General features: G+C 44.0%; 1 protein-coding gene and 1 long non-coding RNA gene across 3 annotated transcripts in view; both read left to right on the top strand.

The window, feature by feature from the left end:
- The window catches only part of LOC148473140 (uncharacterized), a 164,527-nt gene extending 163,775 nt beyond the window's left edge, over positions 1-752 (top strand). For both annotated transcript variants that reach the window (XR_015873002.1, XR_015873003.1), the window contains one exon: positions 677-752. This is a non-coding gene — a long non-coding RNA (uncharacterized LOC148473140). The remainder of the gene's footprint in view (positions 1-676) is intronic.
- Positions 753-3,252: 2,500 nt separating this feature from the next.
- The window catches only part of LOC148473139 (uncharacterized), a 79,388-nt gene continuing 58,399 nt past the window's right edge, over positions 3,253-24,241 (top strand). Inside the window, exon 1 of the mRNA XM_088460043.1 lies at positions 3,253-3,954. Within this exon, the coding sequence (XP_088316169.1) occupies positions 3,297-3,954 (658 nt within the window). The 5' untranslated portion in view covers positions 3,253-3,296. The remainder of the gene's footprint in view (positions 3,955-24,241) is intronic.

The following is a 24,241-nucleotide window of genomic DNA, read 5'->3' as shown; positions in this document are numbered from 1 at the left end:
TATTAAAGCAAGCCTCATAAGGTCTCCTTCTGACTCTTATGACCATAGACACAGGCCCATCATAAACTGTACTAAATCCAACGCCATGGGGTCATCTTCTGACTCTGATGACTCTAGACATAGGCCCATCATACACTGTACTAAATCCAACCATATGGGGTCATCTTCTGACTCTGATGACCGTAGACCATACCTGCCGACTTTCTGGCTGATCCTTCCAGGAGGGAGCAGCCAGATAGGCAGGATGGGGGTCGTGGCCGAGACAAGGGGGAGTGGCCAGTCGGGTGACATTACTTGTGGCTGTGGTGGGGCGGAGTCACGCGATCTAGCCAGTTTGGCCCCGCCCCCGCTACACAATGCCGATAGCAGGGGTTATAGGGGGGGATAGGAGGGGTGAGAAGCAGACGGGAGAATTGCCTGCCTTCCCGGGATGTCGGGAGTGGCACCTGATTTTCGGGAGGGTAGGCAAGTATGCCGTAGACACAACTGTTATTCTGTACAGTCCTCCTAATCTCTCATGTAACCTGCTGGATCTTTCAAAGTAGGTACTGCAAGGTGCCCTGGGAAGCAGAATATTTCTATATAGTACTTACCTCCTACCACAGCACCACAATTACTCCTGTGTACTACAGGATATATCTATATAAATCTCACCTGTTCTCTCATTTCTCTATAGGGCACAATGGGGATAATGCAGATCGTGCTGGGAGGCCTCTGTCTGATGCTTTCCTATAACCTGTGTCAGGCACAGAGTGAGTATAAACAGTATCAGGTGCTCTGTACATAAGGGGGTAATAAGGGAAATAGCTATAACCTGCGTCAGGCACAGAGTGAGTATATATAGTATGAGGTGCTCTGTACATAAGGGGTAATAAGGGAAATAGCTGTAACCTGCGTCAGGCACAGAGTGAGTATATGTAGTATCAGGTGCTCTGTACATAAGGGGTAATAAGGGAAATAGCTGTAACCTGCGTCAGGCACAGAGTGAGTATAAATAGTATCAGGTGCTCTGTACATCAGGGGTAATAAGGGAAATAGCTGTAACCTGTGTCAGGCACAGAGTGAGTATATATAGTATCAGGTGCTCTGTACATAAGGGGTAATAAGGGAAATATTAATAACCTTTTTATAAAACTTTGAATACAAACAGTGAAGAAATAAGAAACCTGCCCACAAGAGCTTGCAATCTGCAGTAATCTCAGATGAATGATGCTTTTGCAAAGTGCTGCGCATATCGGAAAAGGAAAATAAAGAGGGAATGGGGGGGAGAGAGCAACAATTTGATAAACTGTATTTTGGGACATTACAATTAATCCTCATTTTCTCTTTTCTGTTTTTCAGCTTTCAAGTCATGTAAGTATCTGGTCCTGTTACCAGCAGACATCTCCTCTTAGCAGTGGGGTAACTAGGATATTTGGAGCCCAGGGCAAAATGAAAACTGGAGCCTCTTTCTTCTATGTGCGCGCGCCAAAAAACGAGCGTGGTCCCATGCCACAAGGGGCGTTGCCACTGAAAAATGGGGAGTGTCAACATGACTCACCCCTTTCTCATCACTCTGTGAACATTCCTTTCCATGACATATGCACCTTAATGCCCCGAGTAGTAGTGCCCCTTATGCAATGACATCATGACGTCTCTCCCATCACCCACTGCAGGAGCCAGAAGGCGGAACCCATGAGTGAGCTCCAGCCCGAATCTGGCAGTGGGCGCAGCAGCCAATGAGAGTCAGTCTGACTCTCTTTGGCTGCTGAAACAAACATCGCCGCCAGCGATGTGTATGTAACTGTGTAGTGTGGACCGCGCTCACTGCGGTCTGCAGTACACTGAGTGATAAGGACAGGCCTGTACCTTGGCCGGTGGCACCCCCCCAACGCTGCCGGTCCCTTGCCGCCCAGGGCACGAGTTGCGATGGTCCTGCCCTAGTTACGCCACTGCCTCTTAGTGCAGACTATGGGCCGTGTGCTAATAACGCTGTGTGTCACCGTGTAACCCTGTCTCCTTCTAATCTACTGAGAAAATCATTTCCCCTTTGTTTAGTTGCATTTTTGCGCTCATCTTTCTGAGGCGATGCTACAGCTGATGCCGCCAATGACATAATTACACCGTCCCATCTGTTGTGATGAAAAACAATCGGACAATTTTATTTCAATACCAAATAATCATTTGTTTTATCATTTGAAATAATAACTCGGTGATTTCTGATTTAATGACACATTTTGAATATAAGTAATAGAATTGATGTCAGGAGGCCGCGCATGTGCAGTATTGCTGGGAGCTGATGCGGTCTCTTCACTATGAGCACATCGCAAGGACGAGCTCCCTCCGGAACCAAACATTCCAGCTGTATAAACGCATCCTGCAATGCGATCATTGGAGCTAATATCACGCCCAGATCGCATTGAGCATACGATTATTGATAAATGGGCCCCAATGGCTGGAATGGACACTCCCCTGTCAGTGTAGCCACGCCCATTGCAGTGATGTAGGGGTGGTCCCATATACCTTACAGAGCCCCACACATATGTTAGTACAATTGCAGGACTAATTTGGAGAACCATCTTATTTGATTGCCAACTGTTTGGGGTAAATACAAGTGCCGATGTCTTGCCAGCTGGTATCAGTCAGAATCACAACTATTTACTTGTACACAGATGAGCAAATAAACCACAGCAGCCAATCAGACATCTGCTTTTACAGTCTAACTTGCATCTAATAATTACTGGACGGTTGCTGTGATTTCTGCACCTCTGTGCAATGTTAGTAAATAACCCTCATTTTATCCCCCAATCTGCCCTGGTGAAGTGGTGCCATTAGCTGGGTTGGACTGGCCCAGAGGGGTACAGGGGAAATCCCTGGTGGGCCCCACTGCCTAACGGCCCACCCTCTCTTCAAGGTGTCAGGTTCCAGACCTCAAATTATACTTTGTTACGCTATAAGATGGTCAGTTACATGGTGGAGCAGTACCACTGATCAATATGGGTGATTGGTTTCCTTCTATAGAATCTAGCCATATTGATTAGCCAAGCATTTTGGGTGACTGGCCACACCCCCTCTGATGGATAAACACACCCCTTAAGCATGGGACCATACCACTGCATTCCCCGGTGGGCCCTTCATGCCCCAGTCTGACACTGGCCGTTAGCCTCCACTAGATGAATAAGCTGTATTCTCGGGACCTTTAGTCGGGCTGACCCCAGTCTGTGTGAGTTACAGATCCATTCACGGCTTCTTTTCTGTTTTAAATAGATGTGAAAACCTGCAGTAACTGTTATCCGTCTAACTCTGTATGTGATGTGATGACCGGCTACGCCATCTGCTCCTGCAAGGCTGGCTTTGTTGGAAATGGACAAAGCTGCACGGGAATGACGTTCTGCACCAGTTCTCCGTGCTGCCCCCATGGATACACATGGGACATACAGAAGAAGGTCTGCTTGGACATTAATGAATGTGCTGATCCAGTGCTGAACAAATGCTCCGCAACAGATGCCTGTGTGAATAAGAATGGGGTTTACTTGTGTTTCAGTAACAGTGAGGCCCTGTGCTCTGGTCGTGTCTGTCCCAATGATCAGGACTGTCTGAATATCAATGGTGCTGCTCAGTGTGCTGACCCCTGTGTAAGCCCCCAGGTACTAAATGGAGCCAACCAACTGTCCACCATTGCATCCAGTGGCAGCTTCCTGACAGACCGATATAAAGTCGGCTGGTACCGATATGTTGGAAAAACAGTCAGCATTAAAGAAGGACCAGTTGGGCCTCTGAAATGTGGGTCCGTGGAACCATTTTCTCTGGCAGAAAAACACCCGTATATCGGAGATGGGATAAAGGTGATACCGCTAATCAGCAACTCACTGTATGGGAATATCACTACATGGAGCATTGCGGTTAAAGCCTGTCCAGGAGGATTCTATGTCTACAAGTTCTCAGGGATGATCAAGTATGATGTCTTCTGCACAGGTGAGAGAAAAGGGGTGTTATACAGTGCACAGGGAGACCGGCGCCCGGCACCCCGATCTTAGGGATGCCGGGTGCCGCGAGCAGACAGCCGCGGGGGAGGAGGGTTAGGGTTAGGCACCCCCGGGGGGGACTTAGGGTTAGGCACCCCCCCGTGGGATTTAGGTTTAGGCAGCGGGGAAGGGGGTGGTTAGGGTTAGGCACTTAGAGGGGGGATTAGGGTTAGGCACTTGGGGGGTAAGTTAGGATTAGGCACCCCTAAGGAGGGTTAGGGTTAGGTGGGTTAGGTTAGGTTAGTAAATACTTACCTATACACGATCGGGATTTCCAGCGCTGTCGGGCTTCCGCTGCGTCGCACTCTGCTCCTGTCGGGCTGCCGCTGACGGGAATCGAACCGCAGGCCATGCAGCCGGCAGTATTTCAAACCAATTCCCTACATAGGTGTGGGCACTTGGGGTGTTATACACTACACAGATGAGAGCAGTGGATGTGTTCTACACTATACAGGTGAGAGCAACGGGGGTGTTATACACAGGTGAAAACAGTGAGGCTGTTACACAATACACAGGTGAGAACAGTGGGGGTCTTATACAGTACATAGGTAAGAACAGTGGGGTGTTATACAGTACACAGGTGAGAGCACCTGGGTTGTTATACACTATACAGGTGAGAGCAGTGGGGATGTTATACACCAGACAGGTGAGAGTACTGTAGGTTTTATAGACTACAGAGGTGAGAGTACTGTAGGTGTTATACACTACAGAGGTGAGAGTACTGTAGGTGTTATACACTACAGAGGTGAGAGTACTGTAGGTGTTATACACTACAGACGTGAGAGGACTGTAGGTGTTATACACTACACAGATGAGAGCACTGTAGAAGTTATATAATACACAGATGAGAGCACTGTAGGTGTTATACACTACACAGGTGAGAGCACTGCAGGTGTTATACACTACACAGATGAGAGCACTGTAGGTGTCATACACTACACAGATGAGAGCACTGTAGGTGTTATACACTACACAGATGAGAGCACTGAGGGTGTTGTACACTACACAGGTGAGAGCACTGTAGGTGTTATACACTACACAGGTGAAAGCACTGTAGGTGTTATACACTACACAGGTGAAAGCACTGTAGGTGTTATACACTACACAGGTGAGAGCACTGCAGGTGTTATACACTACACAGATGAGAGCACTGTGGGTGTTGTACACTACACAGGTGAGAGCAGTGAGGGTGTTATACACTACACAGGTGAGAGCACTGCAGGTGTTATACACTACACAGATGAGAGCACTGTGGGTGTTGTACACTACACAGGTAAAAGCACTGCAGGTGTTATATACTACACAGATGAGAGCACTGAGGGTGTTGTACACTACACAGGTGAGAGCACTGTAGGTGTTATACAATACACAGGTGAAAGCACTGTAGGTGTTATATACTACACAGGTGAGAGCACTGTAGGTGTTATATACTACACAGATGAGAGCACTGAGGGTGTTATACACTACACAGGTGAGAGCAGTGAGGGTGTTATACACTACAAAGGTGAGAGCAGTGAGGGTGTTATACACTACACAGGTGAGAGCACTGTAGGTGTTATACACTACACAGGTGAGAGCAGTGAGGGTGTTATACACTACACAGGTGAGAGCAGTGAGGGTGTTATACACTACACAGGTGAGAGCTGTGAGGGTGTTATACACTACACAGGTGAGAGGAGTGAGGGTGTTATACACTACACAGGTGAGAGCACTGAGGGTGTTATACACTACACAGGTGAGAGCACTGTAGGTTTTATACACTACACAGGTGAGAGCAGTGAGGGTGTTATACACTACACAGCTGAGGCCAGTGAGGGTGTTATACACTACACAGGTGAGAGCAGTGAGGGTGTTATACACTACACAGGTGAGAGCAGTGAGGGTGTTATACACTACACAGCTGAGAGCAGTGAGGGTGTTATACAGTACACAGCTGAGAGCAGTTAGGGTGTTATACACTACACAGGTGAGAGCAGTTAGGGTGTTATACACTACACAGGTGAGAGCAGTGAGGTTGTTATACACTACACAGGTGAGAGCAGTGAGGGTGTTATACACTACACAGGTGAGAGTAGTGAGGGTGTTATACACTACACAGGTGAGAGCAGGGAGGGTGTTATACACTACACAGGTGATAGCACTGTAGGTGTTATACACTACACAGGTGAGAGCAGTGAGGGTGTTATACACTACAAAGGTGAGAGCAGAGAGGGTGTTATACACTACACAGGTGAGAGCAGGGAGGGTGTTATACACTACACAGGTGAGAGCAGTGAGGGTGTTATACACTACACAGGTGAGAGTAGTGAGGGTGTTATACACTACACAGCTGAGAGCAGTTAGGGTGTTATACACTACACAGGTGAGAGCAGTGATGGTGTTATACACTACACAGGTGAGAGCAGTGAGGTTGTTATACACTACACAGGTGAGAGCAGTGAGGGTGTTATACACTACACAGGTGAGAGTAGTGAGGGTGTTATACACTAAACAGGTGAGAGCAGGGCGGGTGTTATACACTACACAGGTGAGAGCACTGTAGGTGTTATACACTACACAGGTGAGAGCAGTGAGGGTGTTATACACTACAAAGGTGAGAGCAGGGAGGGTGTTATACACTACACAGGTGAGAACAGTGAGGGTGTTATACACTACACAGCTGAGAGCAGTGAGGGTGTTATACACTACACAGGTGAGAGCAGTGAGGGTGTTATACACTACACAGGTGAGAGCAGTGAGGGTGTTATACACTACACAGGTGAGAGCAGTGAGGGTGTTATACACTACACAGGTGAGAGCAGTGAGGGTGTTATACACTACACAGATGAGAGCACTGTAGGTGTTATACACTACACAGGTGAGAGCAGTGAGGGTGTTATACACTACACAGGTGAGAGCACAGTAGGTGTTATACACTACACAGGTGAGAGCAGTGAGGGTGTTGTACACTACACAGGTGAGAGCAGTGAGGGTGTTATACATTACACAGGTGAGAGCACTGTTGGTGTTATACACTACACAGGTAAGAGCACTGTAGGTGTTATACACTACACAGATGAGAGCACTGTAGGTGTTTTACACTACACAGGTGAGAGCAGCGAGGGTGTCATACACTACACAGATAAGAGCAATGTAGGTGTTATACACTAAACAGGTGTGAGCAGGGAGGGTGTTATACACTACACAGGTGAGAGCAGTGAGGGTGTTATACACTACACAGGTGAGAGCACTGTTGGTGTTATACACTACACAGGTGAGAGCAGTGAGGGTGTTATACACTACACAGGTGAGAGCAGTGAGGGTGTTATACACTACACAGGTGAGAGCACTGTAGGTGTTATACACTACACAGATGAGAGCACAGTAGGTGTTATACACTACCCAGGTGAGAGCAGGGAGGGTGTTATACACTACACAGGTGAGAGCAGTGAGGGTGTTATACACTACACAGGTGAGAGCAGTGACAGTGTTATACACTACACAGGTGAGAGGACTGCATGTGTTATATACTAAACAGATGAGAGCACTGTAGGCGTTATACACTACACAGGTGAGAGCACTGAGGTTGTTGTACACTACACAGGTGAGAGCACTGAGGTTGTTGTACACTACACAGGTGAGAGCACTGTTGGTGTTATACACTACACAGGTGAGAGCAGTGAGGGTGTTATACACTACACAGGTGAGAGAAGTGAGGGTGTTATACACTACACAGGTGAGAGCAGTGAGGGTGTTATACAGGTCACAGGTGAGAGCAGGGAGAGTGTTATACACTACACAGGTGAGAGCAGTGAAGGTGTTATACACTACACAGGTGAGAGCACTGATGTTGTTGTACACTACACTGGTGAGAGCACTGTTGGTGTTATACACTACACAGGTGAGAGCAATGAGGGTGTTATACACTACACAGGTGAGAGCAGTGAGGGTGTTATACAGTACACAGGTGAGAGCACTGAGGGTGTTATACACTACACAGGTGAGAGCAGTGAGGGTGTTATACAGTACACAGGTGAGAGCAGGGAGGGTATTATACACTACACAGGTGAGAACAGTGAGGGTGTTATACAGTACACAGCTGAGAGCACTGTTGGTGTTATACACTACACAGGTGAGAGCAGTGAGAGTGTTATACACCACACAGGTGAGAGCACTGTTGGTGTTATACACTACACAGGTGAGAGCAGTGAGGGTGTTATACACTACACAGGTGAGAGCAGGGAGGGTGTTATACACTACACAGGTGAGAGCAGTGAGGGTGTCATACACTACACAGCTGAGAGCAGTGAGGGTGTTATACACTACACAGGTGAGAGCAGGGAGGGTGTTATACACTACACAGCTGAGAGCAGTGAGGGTGTTATACACTACACAGGTGAGAGCAGTGAGGGTGTTATACACTACACAGGTGAGAGCAGGGAGGGTGTTATACACTACACAGGTGAGAGCAGTGAGGGTGTTATACACTACACAGCTGAGAGCAGTGAGGGTGTTATACACTACACAGGTGAGAGCACTGAGGGTGTTATATATTACACAGATGAGAGCACTGTGGGTGTTATACACTACACAGGTGAGAGCAGTGAGGGTGTTATATATTACACAGATGAGAGCACTGTGGGTGTTATACACTACACAGCTGAGAGCAGTAAGGGTGTTATACACTACACAGGTGAGAGCAGGGCGGGTGTTATACACTACACAGGTGAGAGCAGTGAGGGTGTTATACACTACACAGGTGAGAGCAGTGAGGGTGTTATACACTACACAGGTGAGAGCAGGTAGGGTGTTATACACTACACAGCTGAGAGCAGTGAGGGTGTTATATACTACACAGGAGAGAGCAGTGAGGGTGTTATACACTACACAGGTGAGAGCACTGTAGGTGTTATACACTAAACAGGTGAGAGCAGGGAGGGTGTTATACACTACACAGGTGAGAGCACTGTAGGTGTTATACACTACACAGGTGAGAGCAGTGAGGGTGTTATACACTACACAGGTGAGAGCAGTGAGGGTGTTAAACACTACACAGGTGAGAGCAGTGAGGGTGTTAAACACTACACAGGTGAGAGCAGTGAGGGTGTTATACACTACACAGGTCAGAGCACTGTAGGTGTTATACACTACACAGGTCAGAGCACTGTAGGTGTTATACACTACACAGATGAGAGCACTGTAGGTGTTATACACTACACAGGTGAGAGCAGGGAGGGTGTTATACACTACACAGGTGAGAGCAGTGAGAGTGTTATACACTACACAGGTGAGAGCAGTGAGGGTGTTATACACTACACAGGTGAGAGCAGTGAGAGTGTTATACACTACACAGGTGAGAGGACTGCATGTGTTATATACTAAACAGATGAAAGCACTGTAGGCGTTATACACTACACAGGTGAGAGCACTGAGGTTGTTGTACACTACACAGGTGAGAGCACTGTTGGTGTTATACACTACACAGGTGAGAGCAGTGAGGGTGTTATACACTACACAGGTGAGAGCAGTGAGGGTGTTATACAGTACACAGGTGAGAGCATGGAGAGTGTTATACACTACACAGGTGAGAGCAGTGAAGGTGTTATACACTACACAGGTGAGAGCACTGAGGTTGTTGTACACTACACAGGTGAGAGCACTGTTGGTGTTATACACTACACAGGTGAGAGCAATGAGGGTGTTATACACTACACAGGTGAGAGCAGTGAGGGGGTTATACAGTACACAGGTGAGAGCACTGAGGGTGTTATACACTACACAGGTGAGAGCAGTGAGGTTGTTATACAGTACACAGGTGAGAGCAGGGAGGGTATTATACACTACACAGGTGAGAACAGTGAGGGTGTTATACAGAACACAGCTGAGAGCACTGTTGGTGTTATACACTACACAGGTGAGAGCAGGGAGGGTGTTATACACCACACAGGTGAGAGCACTGTTGGTGTTATACACTACACAGGTGAGAGCAGTGAGGGTGTTATACACTACACAGGTGAGAACAGTGAGGGTGTTATACACTACACAGGTGAGAGCAGTGAGGGTGTTATACACTACACAGGTGAGAGCAGTGAGGGTGTTATACACTACACAGCTGAGAGCAGTGAGGGTGTTATACACTACACAGGTGAGAGCAGGGAGTGTGTTATACACTACACAGGTGAAAGCAGTGAGGGTGTTATACACTACACAGCTGAGAGCAGTGAGGGTGTTATACACTACAAAGGTGAGAGCAGGGAGGGTGTTATACACTACACAGGTGAGAGCAGTGATGGTGTTATACACTACACAGCTGAGAGCAGTTAGGGTGTTATACACTACACAGGTGAGAGCAGGGAGGGTGTTATACACTACACAGGTGAGAGCACTGTAGGTGTTATACACTACACAGGTGAGAGCAGTGAGAGTGTTATACACTACACAGGTGAGAGGACTGCATGTGTTATATACTAAACAGATGAAAGCACTGTAGGCGTTATACACTACACAGGTGAGAGCACTGAGGTTGTTGTACACTACACAGGTGAGAGCACTGTTGGTGTTATACACTACACAGGTGAGAGCAGTGAGGGTGTTATACACTACACAGGTGAGAGCAGTGAGGGTGTTATACAGTACACAGGTGAGAGCATGGAGAGTGTTATACACTACACAGGTGAGAGCAGTGAAGGTGTTATACACTACACAGGTGAGAGCACTGAGGTTGTTGTACACTACACAGGTGAGAGCACTGTTGGTGTTATACACTACACAGGTGAGAGCAATGAGGGTGTTATACACTACACAGGTGAGAGCAGTGAGGGTGTTATACAGTACACAGGTGAGAGCACTGAGGGTGTTATACACTACACAGGTGAGAGCAGTGAGGTTGTTATACAGTACACAGGTGAGAGCAGGGAGGGTATTATACACTACACAGGTGAGAACAGTGAGGGTGTTATACAGTACACAGCTGAGAGCACTGTTGGTGTTATACACTACACAGGTGAGAGCAGGGAGGGTGTTATACACCACACAGGTGAGAGCACTGTTGGTGTTATACACTACACAGGTGAGAGCAGCGAGGGTGTTATACACTACACAGGTGAGAGCAGTGAGGGTGTTATACACTACACAGCTGAGAGCAGTGAGGGTGTTATACACTACACAGGTGAGAGCAGGGAGTGTGTTATACACTACACAGCTGAGAGCAGTGAGGGTGTTATACACTACACAGGTGAGAGCAGGGAGTGTGTTATACACTACACAGGTGAAAGCAGTGAGGGTGTTATACACTACACAGCTGAGAGCAGTGAGGGTGTTATACACTACACAGGTGAGAGCAGTGATGGTGTTATACACTACACAGGTGAGAGCACTGTAGGTGTTATACACTACACAGGTGAGAGTACTGTAGGTGTTATACACTACAGAGGTGAGAGTACTGTAGGTGTTATGTACTACACAGACAAGAGCAGGGAGGGTGTTATGCACTACACAGGTGAGAGCAGTGAGGGTGTTATACACTACACAGGTGAGAGCAGTGAGGGTGTTATACACTACACAGGTGAGAGCAGTGAGAGTGTTATACACTACACAGGTGAGAGGACTGCATGTGTTATATACTAAACAGATGAGAGCACTGTAGGCGTTATACACTACACAGGTGAGAGCACTGAGGTTGTTGTACACTACACAGGTGAGAGCACTGTTGGTGTTATACACTACACAGGTGAGAGCAGTGAGGGTGTTATACACTACACAGGTGAGAGCAGTGAGGGTGTTATACAGTACACAGGTGAGAGCATGGAGAGTGTTATACACTACACAGGTGAGAGCAGTGAAGGTGTTATACACTACACAGGTGAGAGCACTGAGGTTGTTGTACACTACACAGGTGAGAGCACTGTTGGTGTTATACACTACACAGATGAGAGCAATGAGGGTGTTATACACTACACAGGTGAGAGCAGTGAGGGTGTTATACAGTACACAGGTGAGAGCACTGAGGGTGTTATACCCTACACAGGTGAGAGCAGTGAGGTTGTTATACAGTACACAGGTGAGAGCAGGGAGGGTATTATACACTACACAGGTGAGAACAGTGAGGGTGTTATACAGTACACAGCTGAGAGCACTGTTGGTGTTATACACTACACAGGTGAGAGCAGGGAGGGTGTTATACACCACACAGGTGAGAGCACTGTTGGTGTTATACACTACACAGGTGAGAGCAGTGAGGGTGTTATACACTACACAGGTGAGAACAGTGAGGGTGTTATACACTACACAGGTGAGAGCAGTGAGGGTGTTATACACTACACAGGTGAGAGCAGTGAGGGTGTTATACACTACACAGCTGAGAGCAGTGAGGGTGTTATACACTACACAGGTGAGAGCAGGGAGTGTGTTATACACTACACAGGTGAAAGCAGTGAGGGTGTTATACACTACACAGCTGAGAGCAGTGAGGGTGTTATACACTACAAAGGTGAGAGCAGGGAGGGTGTTATACAGTACACAGCTGAGAGCACTGTTGGTGTTATACACTACACAGGTGAGAGCAGTGAGGGTGTTATACACCACACAGGTGAGAGCACTGTTGGTGTTATACACTACACAGGTGAGAGCAGTGAGGGTGTTATACACTACACAGGTGAGAACAGTGAGGGTGTTATACACTACACAGGTGAGAGCAGTGAGGGTGTTATACACTACACAGGTGAGAGCAGTGAGGGTGTTATACACTACACAGCTGAGAGCAGTGAGGGTGTTATACACTACACAGGTGAGAGCAGGGAGTGTGTTATACACTACACAGGTGAAAGCAGTGAGGGTGTTATACACTACACAGCTGAGAGCAGTTAGGGTGTTATACACTACACAGGTGAGAGCAGGGAGGGTGTTATACACTACACAGGTGAGAGCACTGTAGGTGTTATACACTACACAGGTGAGAGTACTGTAGGTGTTATACACTACAGAGGTGAGAGTACTGTAGGTGTTATACACTACAGAGGTGAGAGTACTGTAGGTGTTATGTACTACACAGACGAGAGCAGGGAGGGTGTTATACACTACACAGATGAGAGCACTGTAGGTGTTATGTACTACACAGACGAGAGCAGGGAGGGTGTCATACACTACACAGATAAGAGCAATGTAGGTGTTATACACTAAACAGGTGAGAGCAGGGAGGGTGTTATACACTACACAGGTGAGAGGACTGCATGTGTTATATACTACACAGATGAGAGCACTGTAGGCATTATACACTACACAGGTGAGAGCACTGAGGTTTTTGTACACTACACAGGTGAGAGCAGTGAGGGTGTTATACACTACACAGGTGAGAGCACTGTAGGTGTTATACACTACACAGGTGAGAGCAGTGAGGGTGTTATACACTACACAGGTGAGAGCAGTGAGGGTGTTATACACTACACAGGTGAGAGCACAGTAGGTGTTATACACTACACAGGTCAGAGCACTGTAGGTGTTATTCACTACGCAGATGAGAGCACTGTAGGAGTTATACACTACACAGGTGAGAGCAGGGAGGGTGTTATACACTACACAGGTGAGAGCAGTGAGGGTGTTATACACTACACAGGTGAGAGCACTGTAGGTGTTATACACTACACAGTTGAGAGCAGTGATGGTGTCATACACTACACAGGTGAGAGCAGTGAGGGTGTTAGACACTACACAGGTGAGAGGACTGCATGTGTTATATACTACACAGATGAGAGCACTGTAGGCGTTATACACTACACAGGTGAGAGCACTGAGGTTTTTGTACACTACACAGGTGAGAGCACTGTTGGTGTTATACACTACACAGGTGAGAGCAGTGAGGGTGTTATACAGTACACAGGTGAGAGCAGGGAGGGTATTATACATTACACAGGTGAGAACAGTGAGGGTGTTATACACTACACAGCTGAGAGCACTGTTGGTGTTATACGCTACACAGGTGAGAGCAGTTAGGGTGTTATACACCACACAGGTGAGAGCAGTTAGGGTGTTATACACCACACAGGTGAGAGCAGTTAGGGTGTTATACACTGCACAGGTGAGAGCAGTGATGGTGTTATACACTACACAGATGAGAGCAGTGAGGGTGTTATACAGTACACAGGTGAGAGCAGGGAGAGTGTTATACACTACACAGGTGAGAGCGCTGAGGGTGTTATACACTACACAGTTGAGAGCAGTGAGGGTGTTATACAGTACACAGGTGAGAGCAGGGAGGGTATTATACATTACACAGGTGAGAACAGTGAGGGTGTTATACACTACACAGCTGAGAGCACTGTTGGTGTTATACGCTACACAGGTGAGAGCAGTTAGGGTGTTATACACCACACAGGTGAGAGCAGTTAGGGTGTTATACACCACACAGGTGAGAGCAGTTAGGGTGTTATACACTACACAGGTGAGAGCAGTGAGGGTGTTATTCACTACACAGGTGAGAGCACTGTAGGTGTTATACACTACACAGGTGAGAGCAGTGAGGGTGTTATACACTACACAGGTGAGAGCAGTGAGGGAGTTATACACTACACAGGTGAGAGGACTGAGGTTTTTGTACACTACACAGGTGAGAGCAGTGAGGGTGTTATACACTACACAGGTGAGAGCACTGTAGGTGTTATACACTACACAGGTGAGAGCAGTGAGGGTGTTATACACTACACAGGTGAGAGCAGTGAGGGTGTTATACACTACACAGGTGAGAGCACAGTAGGTGTTATACACTACACAGGTCAGAGCACTGTAGGTGTTATTCACTACGCAGATGAGAGCACTGTAGGAGTTATACACTACACAGGTGAGAGCAGGGAGGGTGTTATACACTACACAGGTGAGAGCAGTGAGGGTGTTATACACTACACAGGTGAGAGCACTGTAGGTGTTATACACTACACAGTTGAGAGCAGTGATGGTGTCATACACTACACAGGTGAGAGCAGTGAGGGTGTTAGACACTACACAGGTGAGAGGACTGCATGTGTTATATACTACACAGATGAGAGCACTGTAGGCGTTATACACTACACAGGTGAGAGCACTGAGGTTTTTGTACACTACACAGGTGAGAGCAGTGAGGGTGTTATACACTACACAGGTGAGAGGACTGAAGTTGTTGTACACTACACAGGTGAGAGCAGTGAGGGTGTTATACACTACACAGGTGAGAGCAGTGAGGGTGTTATACAGTACACAGGTGAGACAATATAGTGCGCTGTACAGTAGGAGGTGTTATATAGTATACAGGTGTGTGGGGCAATGCTGTATATACTGTATATTGTACACAAGTGTGTGGGGAAATATGGGCACTCCTTAGTATAGTACACAGGTACAGGTGTGTCCTCATACACATACTGTCCATAATACCACGTGGTACGCCCGCCATAACTGAGAAGATCTCAGAGGTGTAATATACTTTTTTTCTTTACATATTGCATTTTATTCGCATCGCAGATACACCTACATATCACTCACCGTGTCATACAGACGCCGGCCCGTGACTATAACCGCACAGGAAATAGGTGTAAACACATACAAAGTTATAGATGAAGCACAACGTAACTTGTGTGAGAAAAATCTGCGTCATTGGAGCGCTGCATATACAGTCAGACGCAGTCGTACTCAGATCTACAAATGTCGCACCTAAATGTAATCAGTATCAGTGCAATCTATTAAAGTCGTTTTGTAACCTTCAGTTGCTTTATTTAAGCAAATAAGATGTGGTCGAGTCTCAAGTGACCCGTCGCACAGGGAGGGGCTAATTACTGTAATTTTAGCAACAGTGTATAAGAACGCATCTGCATGGGGGCAATATACAAAGCACCATATATAGTACACAGGTGTGGGGGCAATAGACAAAGCACCATATATAGTACACAGGTGTATGGGGTAATATAGAAAGCAAAATATATAGTACACAGGTGTGTGTGGTAATAGAGATAGCACCATATATAGTACACAGGTGTGTGAGGTAATAGAGAAAGCACTATATATTGTACACAGGTGTGTGAGGTAATAGAGAAAGCACCATATATAGTACACAGGTTTGAGAGGTAATAGAGAAATCACCATATATAATACACAGGTGTGTGAGGTAATAGAGAAAGCACCATATATAGTACACAGGTGTGAGAGGTAATAGAGAAAGCACTATATATAGTACACAGGTATGTGAGGTAATAGAGAAAGCACCATATATAGTACACAGGTGTGAGAGGTAATAGAGAAAGCACCATATATAGTACACAGGTGTGTGAGGTAATAGAGAAAGTACCATATATAGTACACAGGAGTATGGGGTAATAGAAAAAGCACCATATATAGTACACAGGTGTGTGGGGTAATACAGAAAGCATCATATATAGTACAGAGGTGTGTGAGGTAATAGAGAAAGCACAATATATAGTACACAGGTGTGTGAGGTAATAGAGAAAGCATCATATATAGTACACAGGTGTGTGAGGTAATAGAGAAAGCATCATATATAGTACACAGGTGTGTGAGGTAATAGAGAAAGCACAATATATAGTACACAGGTGTGTGAGGTAATAGAGAAAGCACAATATATAGTACACAGGTGTGTGAGGTAATAGAGAAAGCACTATATATAGTACACAGGTGTGTGAGGTAATAGAGAAAGCACAATATATAGTACACAGGTGTGTGAGGTAATAGAGAAAGCACCATATATAGTACACAGGTGTATGGGGTAATAGAGAAAGCACCATATATAGTACACAGAAATGTGGGGTAATAGAGAAAGCACCATATATAGTATACAGTTGTATGGGGTAATAGAGAAAGCACCATATATAGTACACAGGAATGTGGGGTAATAGAGAAAGCACCATATATAGTACACAGGTATGTGAGGTAATAGAGAAAGCACCATATACAGTACACAGGTGTGTGAGGTAATAGAGAAAGCACCATATATAGTACACAGGTGTGTGAGGTAATAGAGAAAGCAACATATATAGTACACAGGTATGTGGGGTAATAGAGAAAGCACCATATATAGTACACAGGTATGTGGGGTAATAGGCAAAGCACCATATATAGTACACAGGTGTGTGAGGTAATAGAGATAGCACCATATATAGTACACAGGTATGTGGGATAATAGAGGAAGCACCATTTATAGTACACAGGTGTGTGAGGTAATAGAGAAAGCACCATATATAGTACACAGGTATGTGAGGTAATAGAGATAGCACCATATATAGTAACAGGTGTGTGAGGTAATAGAGAAAGCACCATATATAGTACACAGGTATGTGGGGTAATAGAGAAAGCACTATATATAGTACACAGGTGTGTGAGGTAATAGAGAAAGCACCGTATATAGTATACAGGTGTGTGGGGTAATAGAGAAAGCACCATATATAGTACACAGGTATGTGGGGTGATAGAGAAAGCACCATATATAGTACACAGGTATGTGGGGTAATAGAGAAAGCACCATATATAGTACACAGGTGTGTGAGGTAATAGATAAAGCACCATATATAGTACACAGGTTTGTGAGGTAATAGAGAATGCACCATATATAGTACACAGGTGTGTGAGGTAATAGAGAAAGCACCATATATAGTACACAGGTGTGTGAGTTAATAGAGAAAGCACCATATATAGTACACAGGTATGTGGGGTAATAGAGAAAGCACCATATATAGTACACAGGTGTATGGGGTAATAGAGAAAGCACCATATATAGTACACAGGTGTGTGGGGTCATAGAGAAAGCACCATATATAGTACACAGGTGTATGGGGTAATAGAGAAAGCATCATATATAGTACAGAGGTGTGTGAGGTAATGGAGAAAGCACCTTATATAGTACACAGGTATGTGGGGTAATAGAGAAAGCACCATATATAGTACACAGGTGTGTGGGGTAATAGAGAAAGCATCATATATAGTACAGAGGTGTATGGGGTAATAGAGAAAGCACCATATATAGTACACAGGTGTGAGAGGTAATAGAGAAAGCACCATATATAGTACACAGGTGTGTGAGGTAATAGAGTAAGCACCATATATAGTACACAGGAGTATGGGGTAATAGAAAAAGCACCATATATAGTACACAGGTGTGTGGGGTAATACAGAAAGCATCATATATAGTACAGAGGTGTGTGAGGTAATAGAGAAAGCACCATATATAGTACACAGGTGTGTGAGGTAATAGAGAAAGCACCATATATAGTACACAGGTGTGTGGTGTAATAGAGAAAGCATCATATATAGTACAGAGGTGTGTGGGGTAATAGAGAAAGCACCATATATAGTACACAGGTGTATGGGGTAATAGAGAAAGCATCATATATAGTACACAGGTGTGTGGGTTAATAGAGAAAGCACCATATATAGTACACAGGTGTGTGAGGTAATAGAGAAAGCACAATATATAGTACACAGTTGTGTGAGGTAATAGAGAAAGCACTATATATAGTACACAGGTGTGTGAGGTAATAGAGAAAGCACAATATATAGTACACAGGTGTGTGAGGTAATAGAGAAAGCACCATATATAGTACACAGGTGTATGGGGTAATAGAGAAAGCACCATATATAGTACACAGAAATGTGGGGTAATATAGAAAGCACCATATATAGTATACAGTTGTATGGGGTAATAGAGAAAGCACCATATATAGTACACAGGAATGTGGGGTAATAGAGAAAGCACCATATATAGTACACAGGTATGTGAGGTAATAGAGAAAGCACCATATACAGTACACAGGTGTGTGAGGTAATAGAGAAAGCACCATATATAGTACACAGGTGTGTGAGGTAATAGAGAAAGCAACATATATAGTACACAGGTATGTGGGGTAATAGAGAAAGCACCATATATAGTACACAGGTATGTGGGGTAATAGGCAAAGCACCATATATAGTACACAGGTGTGTGAGGTAATAGAGATAGCACCATATATAGTACACAGGTATGTGGGATAATAGAGGAAGCACCATTTATAGTACACAGGTGTGTGAGGTAATAGAGAAAGCACCATATATAGTACACAGGTATGTGAGGTAATAGAGATAGCACCATATATAGTAACAGGTGTGTGAGGTAATAGAGAAAGCACCATATATAGTACACAGGTATGTGGGGTAATAGAGAAAGCACTATATATAGTACACAGGTGTGTGAGGTAATAGAGAAAGCACCATATATAGTATACAGGTGTGTGGGGTAATAGAGAAAGCACCATATATAGTACACAGGTATGTGGGGTAATAGAGAAAGCACCATATATAGTACACAGGTATGTGGGGTAATAGAGAAAGCACCATATATAGTACACAGGTGTGTGAGGTAATAGATAAAGCACCATATATAGTACACAGGTTTGTGAGGTAATAGAGAATGCATCATATATAGTACACAGGTGTGTGAGGTAATAGAGAAAGCACCATATATAGTACACAGGTGTGTGAGTTAATAGAGAAAGCACCATATATAGTACACAGGTATGTGGGGTAATAGAGAAAGCACCATATATAGTACACAGGTGTATGGGGTAATAGAGAAAGCACCATATATAGTACACAGGTGTGTGGGGTCATAGAGAAAGCACCATATATAGTACACAGGTGTATGGGGTAATAGAGAAAGCATCATATATAGTACAGAGGTGTGTGAGGTAATAGAGAAAGCACCTTATATAGTACACAGGTATGTGGGGTAATAGAGAAAGCACCATATATAGTACACAGGTGTATGGGGTAATAGAGAAAGCACCATATATAGTACACAGGTGTGTGGGGTAATAGAGAAAGCATCATATATAGTACAGAGGTGTGTGGGGTAATAGAGAAAGCACCATATATAGTACACAGGTATGTGGGGTAATAGAGAAAGCACCATATATAGTACACAGGTGTATGGGGTAATAGAGAAACACCATATATAGTACACAGGTGTGTGGGGTAATAGAGAAAGCATCATATATAGTACAGAGGTGTATGGGGTAATAGAGAAAGCACCATATATAGTACACAGGTGTATGGGGTAATAGAGAAAGCAAAATATATAGTACACAGGTGTGTGTGGTAATAGAGATAGCACCATATATAGTACACAGGTGTGTGAGGTAATAGAGAAAGCACTATATATAGTACACAGGTGTGTGAGGTAATAGAGAAAGCACCATATATAGTACACAGGTGTGAGAGGTAATAGAGAAAGCACCATATATAATACACAGGTGTGTGAGGTAATAGAGAAAGCACCATATATAGTACACAGGTGTGAGAGGTAATAGAGAAAGCACTATATATAGTACACAGGTATGTGAGGTAATAGAGAAAGCACCATATATAGTACACAGGTGTGAGAGGTAATAGAGAAAGCACCATATATAGTACACAGGTGTGTGAGGTAATAGAGAAAGCACCATATATAGTACACAGGTGTGTGAGGTAATAGAGAAAGCACCATATATAGTACACAGGTGTGTGGTGTAATAGAGAAAGCATCATATATAGTACAGAGGTGTGTGGGGTAATAGAGAAAGCACCATATATAGTACACAGGTGTATGGGGTAATAGAGAAAGCATCATATATAGTACACAGGTGTGTGGGTTAATAGAGAAAGCACCATATATAGTACACAGGTGTGTGAGGTAATAGAGAATGCACCATATATAGTACACAGGTGTGTGAGCTAATAGAGAAAGCACCATATATAGTACACAGGTATGTTGGGTAATAGAGAAAGCACCATATATAGTACACAGGTGTATGGGATAATAGAGATAGCACCTTATATAGTATACAGGTATGTGGGGTAATAGAGAATGCACCATATATAGTACACAGGTATGTGGGGTAATAGAGAAAGCACCATATATAGTACACAGGTGTGTGGGGTAATAGAGAAAGCACTATATATAGTACACAGTTGTGTGGGGTAATAGAGAAAGTACCATATATAGTAAACAGGTATGTGGGGTAATAGAGAAAGCACCATTTATAGTACACAGGTATGTGGGGTAATAGAGAAAGCACCATATATAGTACACAGGTATGTGTGGTAATAGAGAAAGCACCATATATAGTACACAGGTATGTGAGGTAATAGAGAAAGCACCATATATAGTTCACAGGTGTGTGGGGTAATAGAGATAGCACCATATATAGTACACACATGTGTTGGTGTAATAGAGAAAGGACCATATATAGTACACAGGTGTGTTGGGTAATAGAGAAAGCACCATATATAGTACACACGTGTATGGGGTAATAGAAAAAGCACTATATATAGTACACATGTATGTGGGGTAATAGAGAAAGCACCATATATAGTACACAGGTGTGTGAGGTAATAGAGATAGCACCATATATAGTACACAGATGTGTGGGGTAATAGAGATAGCACCATATATAGTACACAGGTGTGTGGGGTAATAGAGAAAGCACCATATATAGTACACAGATGTGTTAGGTAATAGAAAAAGCACCATATATAGTACACAGGTATGTGGGGTAATAGAGATAGCACCATAGATAGTACACAGGTATGTGGGGTAATAGAGAAAGCACCATATATAGTACACAGGTATGTGGGGTAATAGAGAAAGCACCATATATAGTACACAGGTGTATGGGGTAATAGAGAAAGCACCATATATAGTACACAGGTGTGTGGGGTCATAGAGAAAGCACCATATATAGTACACAGGTGTATGGGGTAATAGAGAAAGCATCATATATAGTACAGAGGTGTGTGAGGTAATAGAGAAAGCACCTTATATAGTACACAGGTATGTGGGGTAATAGAGAAAGCACCATATATAGTACACAGGTGTATGGGGTAATAGAGAAAGCACCATATATAGTACACAGGTGTGTGGGGTAATAGAGAAAGCATCATATATAGTACAGAGGTGTGTGGGGTAATAGAGAAAGCACCATATATAGTACACAGGTATGTGGGGTAATAGAGAAAGCACCATATATAGTACACAGGTGTATGGGGTAATAGAGAAAGCACCATATATAGTACACAGGTGTGTGGGGTAATAGAGAAAGCATCATATATAGTACAGAGGTGTATGGGGTAATAGAGAAAGCACCATATATAGTACACAGGTGTATGGGGTAATAGAGAAAGCAAAATATATAGTACACAGGTGTGTGTGGTAATAGAGATAGCACCATATATAGTACACAGGTGTGTGAGGTAATAGAGAAAGCACTATATATAGTACACAGGTGTGTGAGGTAATAGAGAAAGCACCATATATAGTACACAGGTGTGAGAGGTAATAGAGAAAGCACCATATATAATACACAGGTGTGTGAGGTAATAGAGAAAGCACCATATATAGTACACAGGTGTGAGAGGTAATAGAGAAAGCACTATATATAGTACACAGGTATGTGAGGTAATAGAGAAAGCACCATATATAGTACACAGGTGTGAGAGGTAATAGAGAAAGCACCATATATAGTACACAGGTTTGTGAGGTTATAGAGAAAGCACCATATATAGTACACAGGAGTATGGGGTAATAGAAAAAGCACCATATATAGTACACAGGTGTGTGGGGTAATACAGAAAGCATCATATATAGTACAGAGGTGTGTGAGGTAATAGAGAAAGCACCATATATAGTACACAGGTGTGTGAGGTAATAGAGAAAGCACCATATATAGTACACAGGTGTGTGGTGTAATAGAGAAAGCATCATATATAGTACAGAGGTGTGTGGGGTAATAGAGAAAGCACCATATATAGTACACAGGTGTATGGGGTAATAGAGAAAGCATCATATATAGTACACAGGTGTGTGGGTTAATAGAGAAAGCACCATATATAGTACACAGGTGTGTGAGGTAATAGAGAATGCACCATATATAGTACACAGGTGTGTGAGCTAATAGAGAAAGCACCATATATAGTACACAGGTATGTTGGGTAATAGAGAAAGCACCATATATAGTACACAGGTGTATGGGATAATAGAGATAGCACCTTATATAGTATACAGGTATGTGGGGTAATAGAGAATGCACCATATATAGTACACAGGTATGTGGGGTAATAGAGAAAGCACCATATATAGTACACAGGTGTGTGGGGTAATAGAGAAAGCACTATATATAGTACACAGTTGTGTGGGGTAATAGAGAAAGTACCATATATAGTAAACAGGTATGTGGAGTAATAGAGAAAGCACCATTTATAGTACACAGGTATGTGGGGTAATAGAGAAAGCACCATATATAGTACACAGATATGTGTGGTAATAGAGAAAGCACCATATATAGTACACAGGTATGTGAGGTAATAGAGAAAGCACCATATATAGTTCACAGGTGTGTGGGGTAATAGAGATAGCACCATATATAGTACACACATGTGTTGGTGTAATAGAGAAAGGACCATATATAGTACACAGGTGTGTTGGGTAATAGAGAAAGCACCATATATAGTACACACGTGTATGGGGTAATAGAAAAAGCACTATATATAGTACACATGTATGTGGGGTAATAGAGAAAGCACCATATATAGTACACAGGTGTGTGAGGTAATAGAGATAGCACCATATATAGTACACAGATGTGTGGGGTAATAGAGATAGCACCATATATAGTACACAGGTGTGTGGGGTAATAGAGAAAGCACCATATATAGTACACAGATGTGTTAGGTAATAGAAAAAGCACCATATATAGTACACAGGTATGTGGGGTAATAGAGATAGCACCATAGATAGTACACAGGTATGTGGGGTAATAGAGAAAGCACCATATATAGTACACAGGTATGTGGGGTAATAGAGATAGCACAATATATAGTACACAGGTATGTGGGGTAATAGAGAAAGCACCATATATAGTACACAGGTATGTGTGGTAATAGAGAAAGCACCATATATAGTACACATGTATGTGGGGTAATAGAGAAAGCATCATATATAGTACAGAGGTGTGTGAGGTAATAGAGAAAGCACCATATATAGTACAGAGGTGTGTGTGGAAATAGAGAAAGCACCATATATAGTACACAGGTGTGTGAGGTAATAGAGAAAGCACCATATATAGTACACAGGTGTATGGGGTAATAGAGAAAGCATCATATATAGTACATAGGTGTGTGGGTTAATAGAGAAAGCACCATATATAGTTCACAGGTGTGTGAGGTAATAGATAATGCACCATATATAGTACACAGGTGTGTGAGCTAATAGAGAATGCACC

The sequence above is a fragment of the Taudactylus pleione genome, unplaced genomic scaffold, assembly GCF_031769625.1.
Source record: "Taudactylus pleione unplaced genomic scaffold, aTauple2 ptg000966l, whole genome shotgun sequence".
NCBI classification, from domain to species: Eukaryota; Metazoa; Chordata; class Amphibia; order Anura; family Myobatrachidae; genus Taudactylus; species Taudactylus pleione.
The sequence above is the reverse complement of the archived record's forward strand: the minus strand, read 5'-3'. Positions and strand labels throughout refer to the sequence as shown.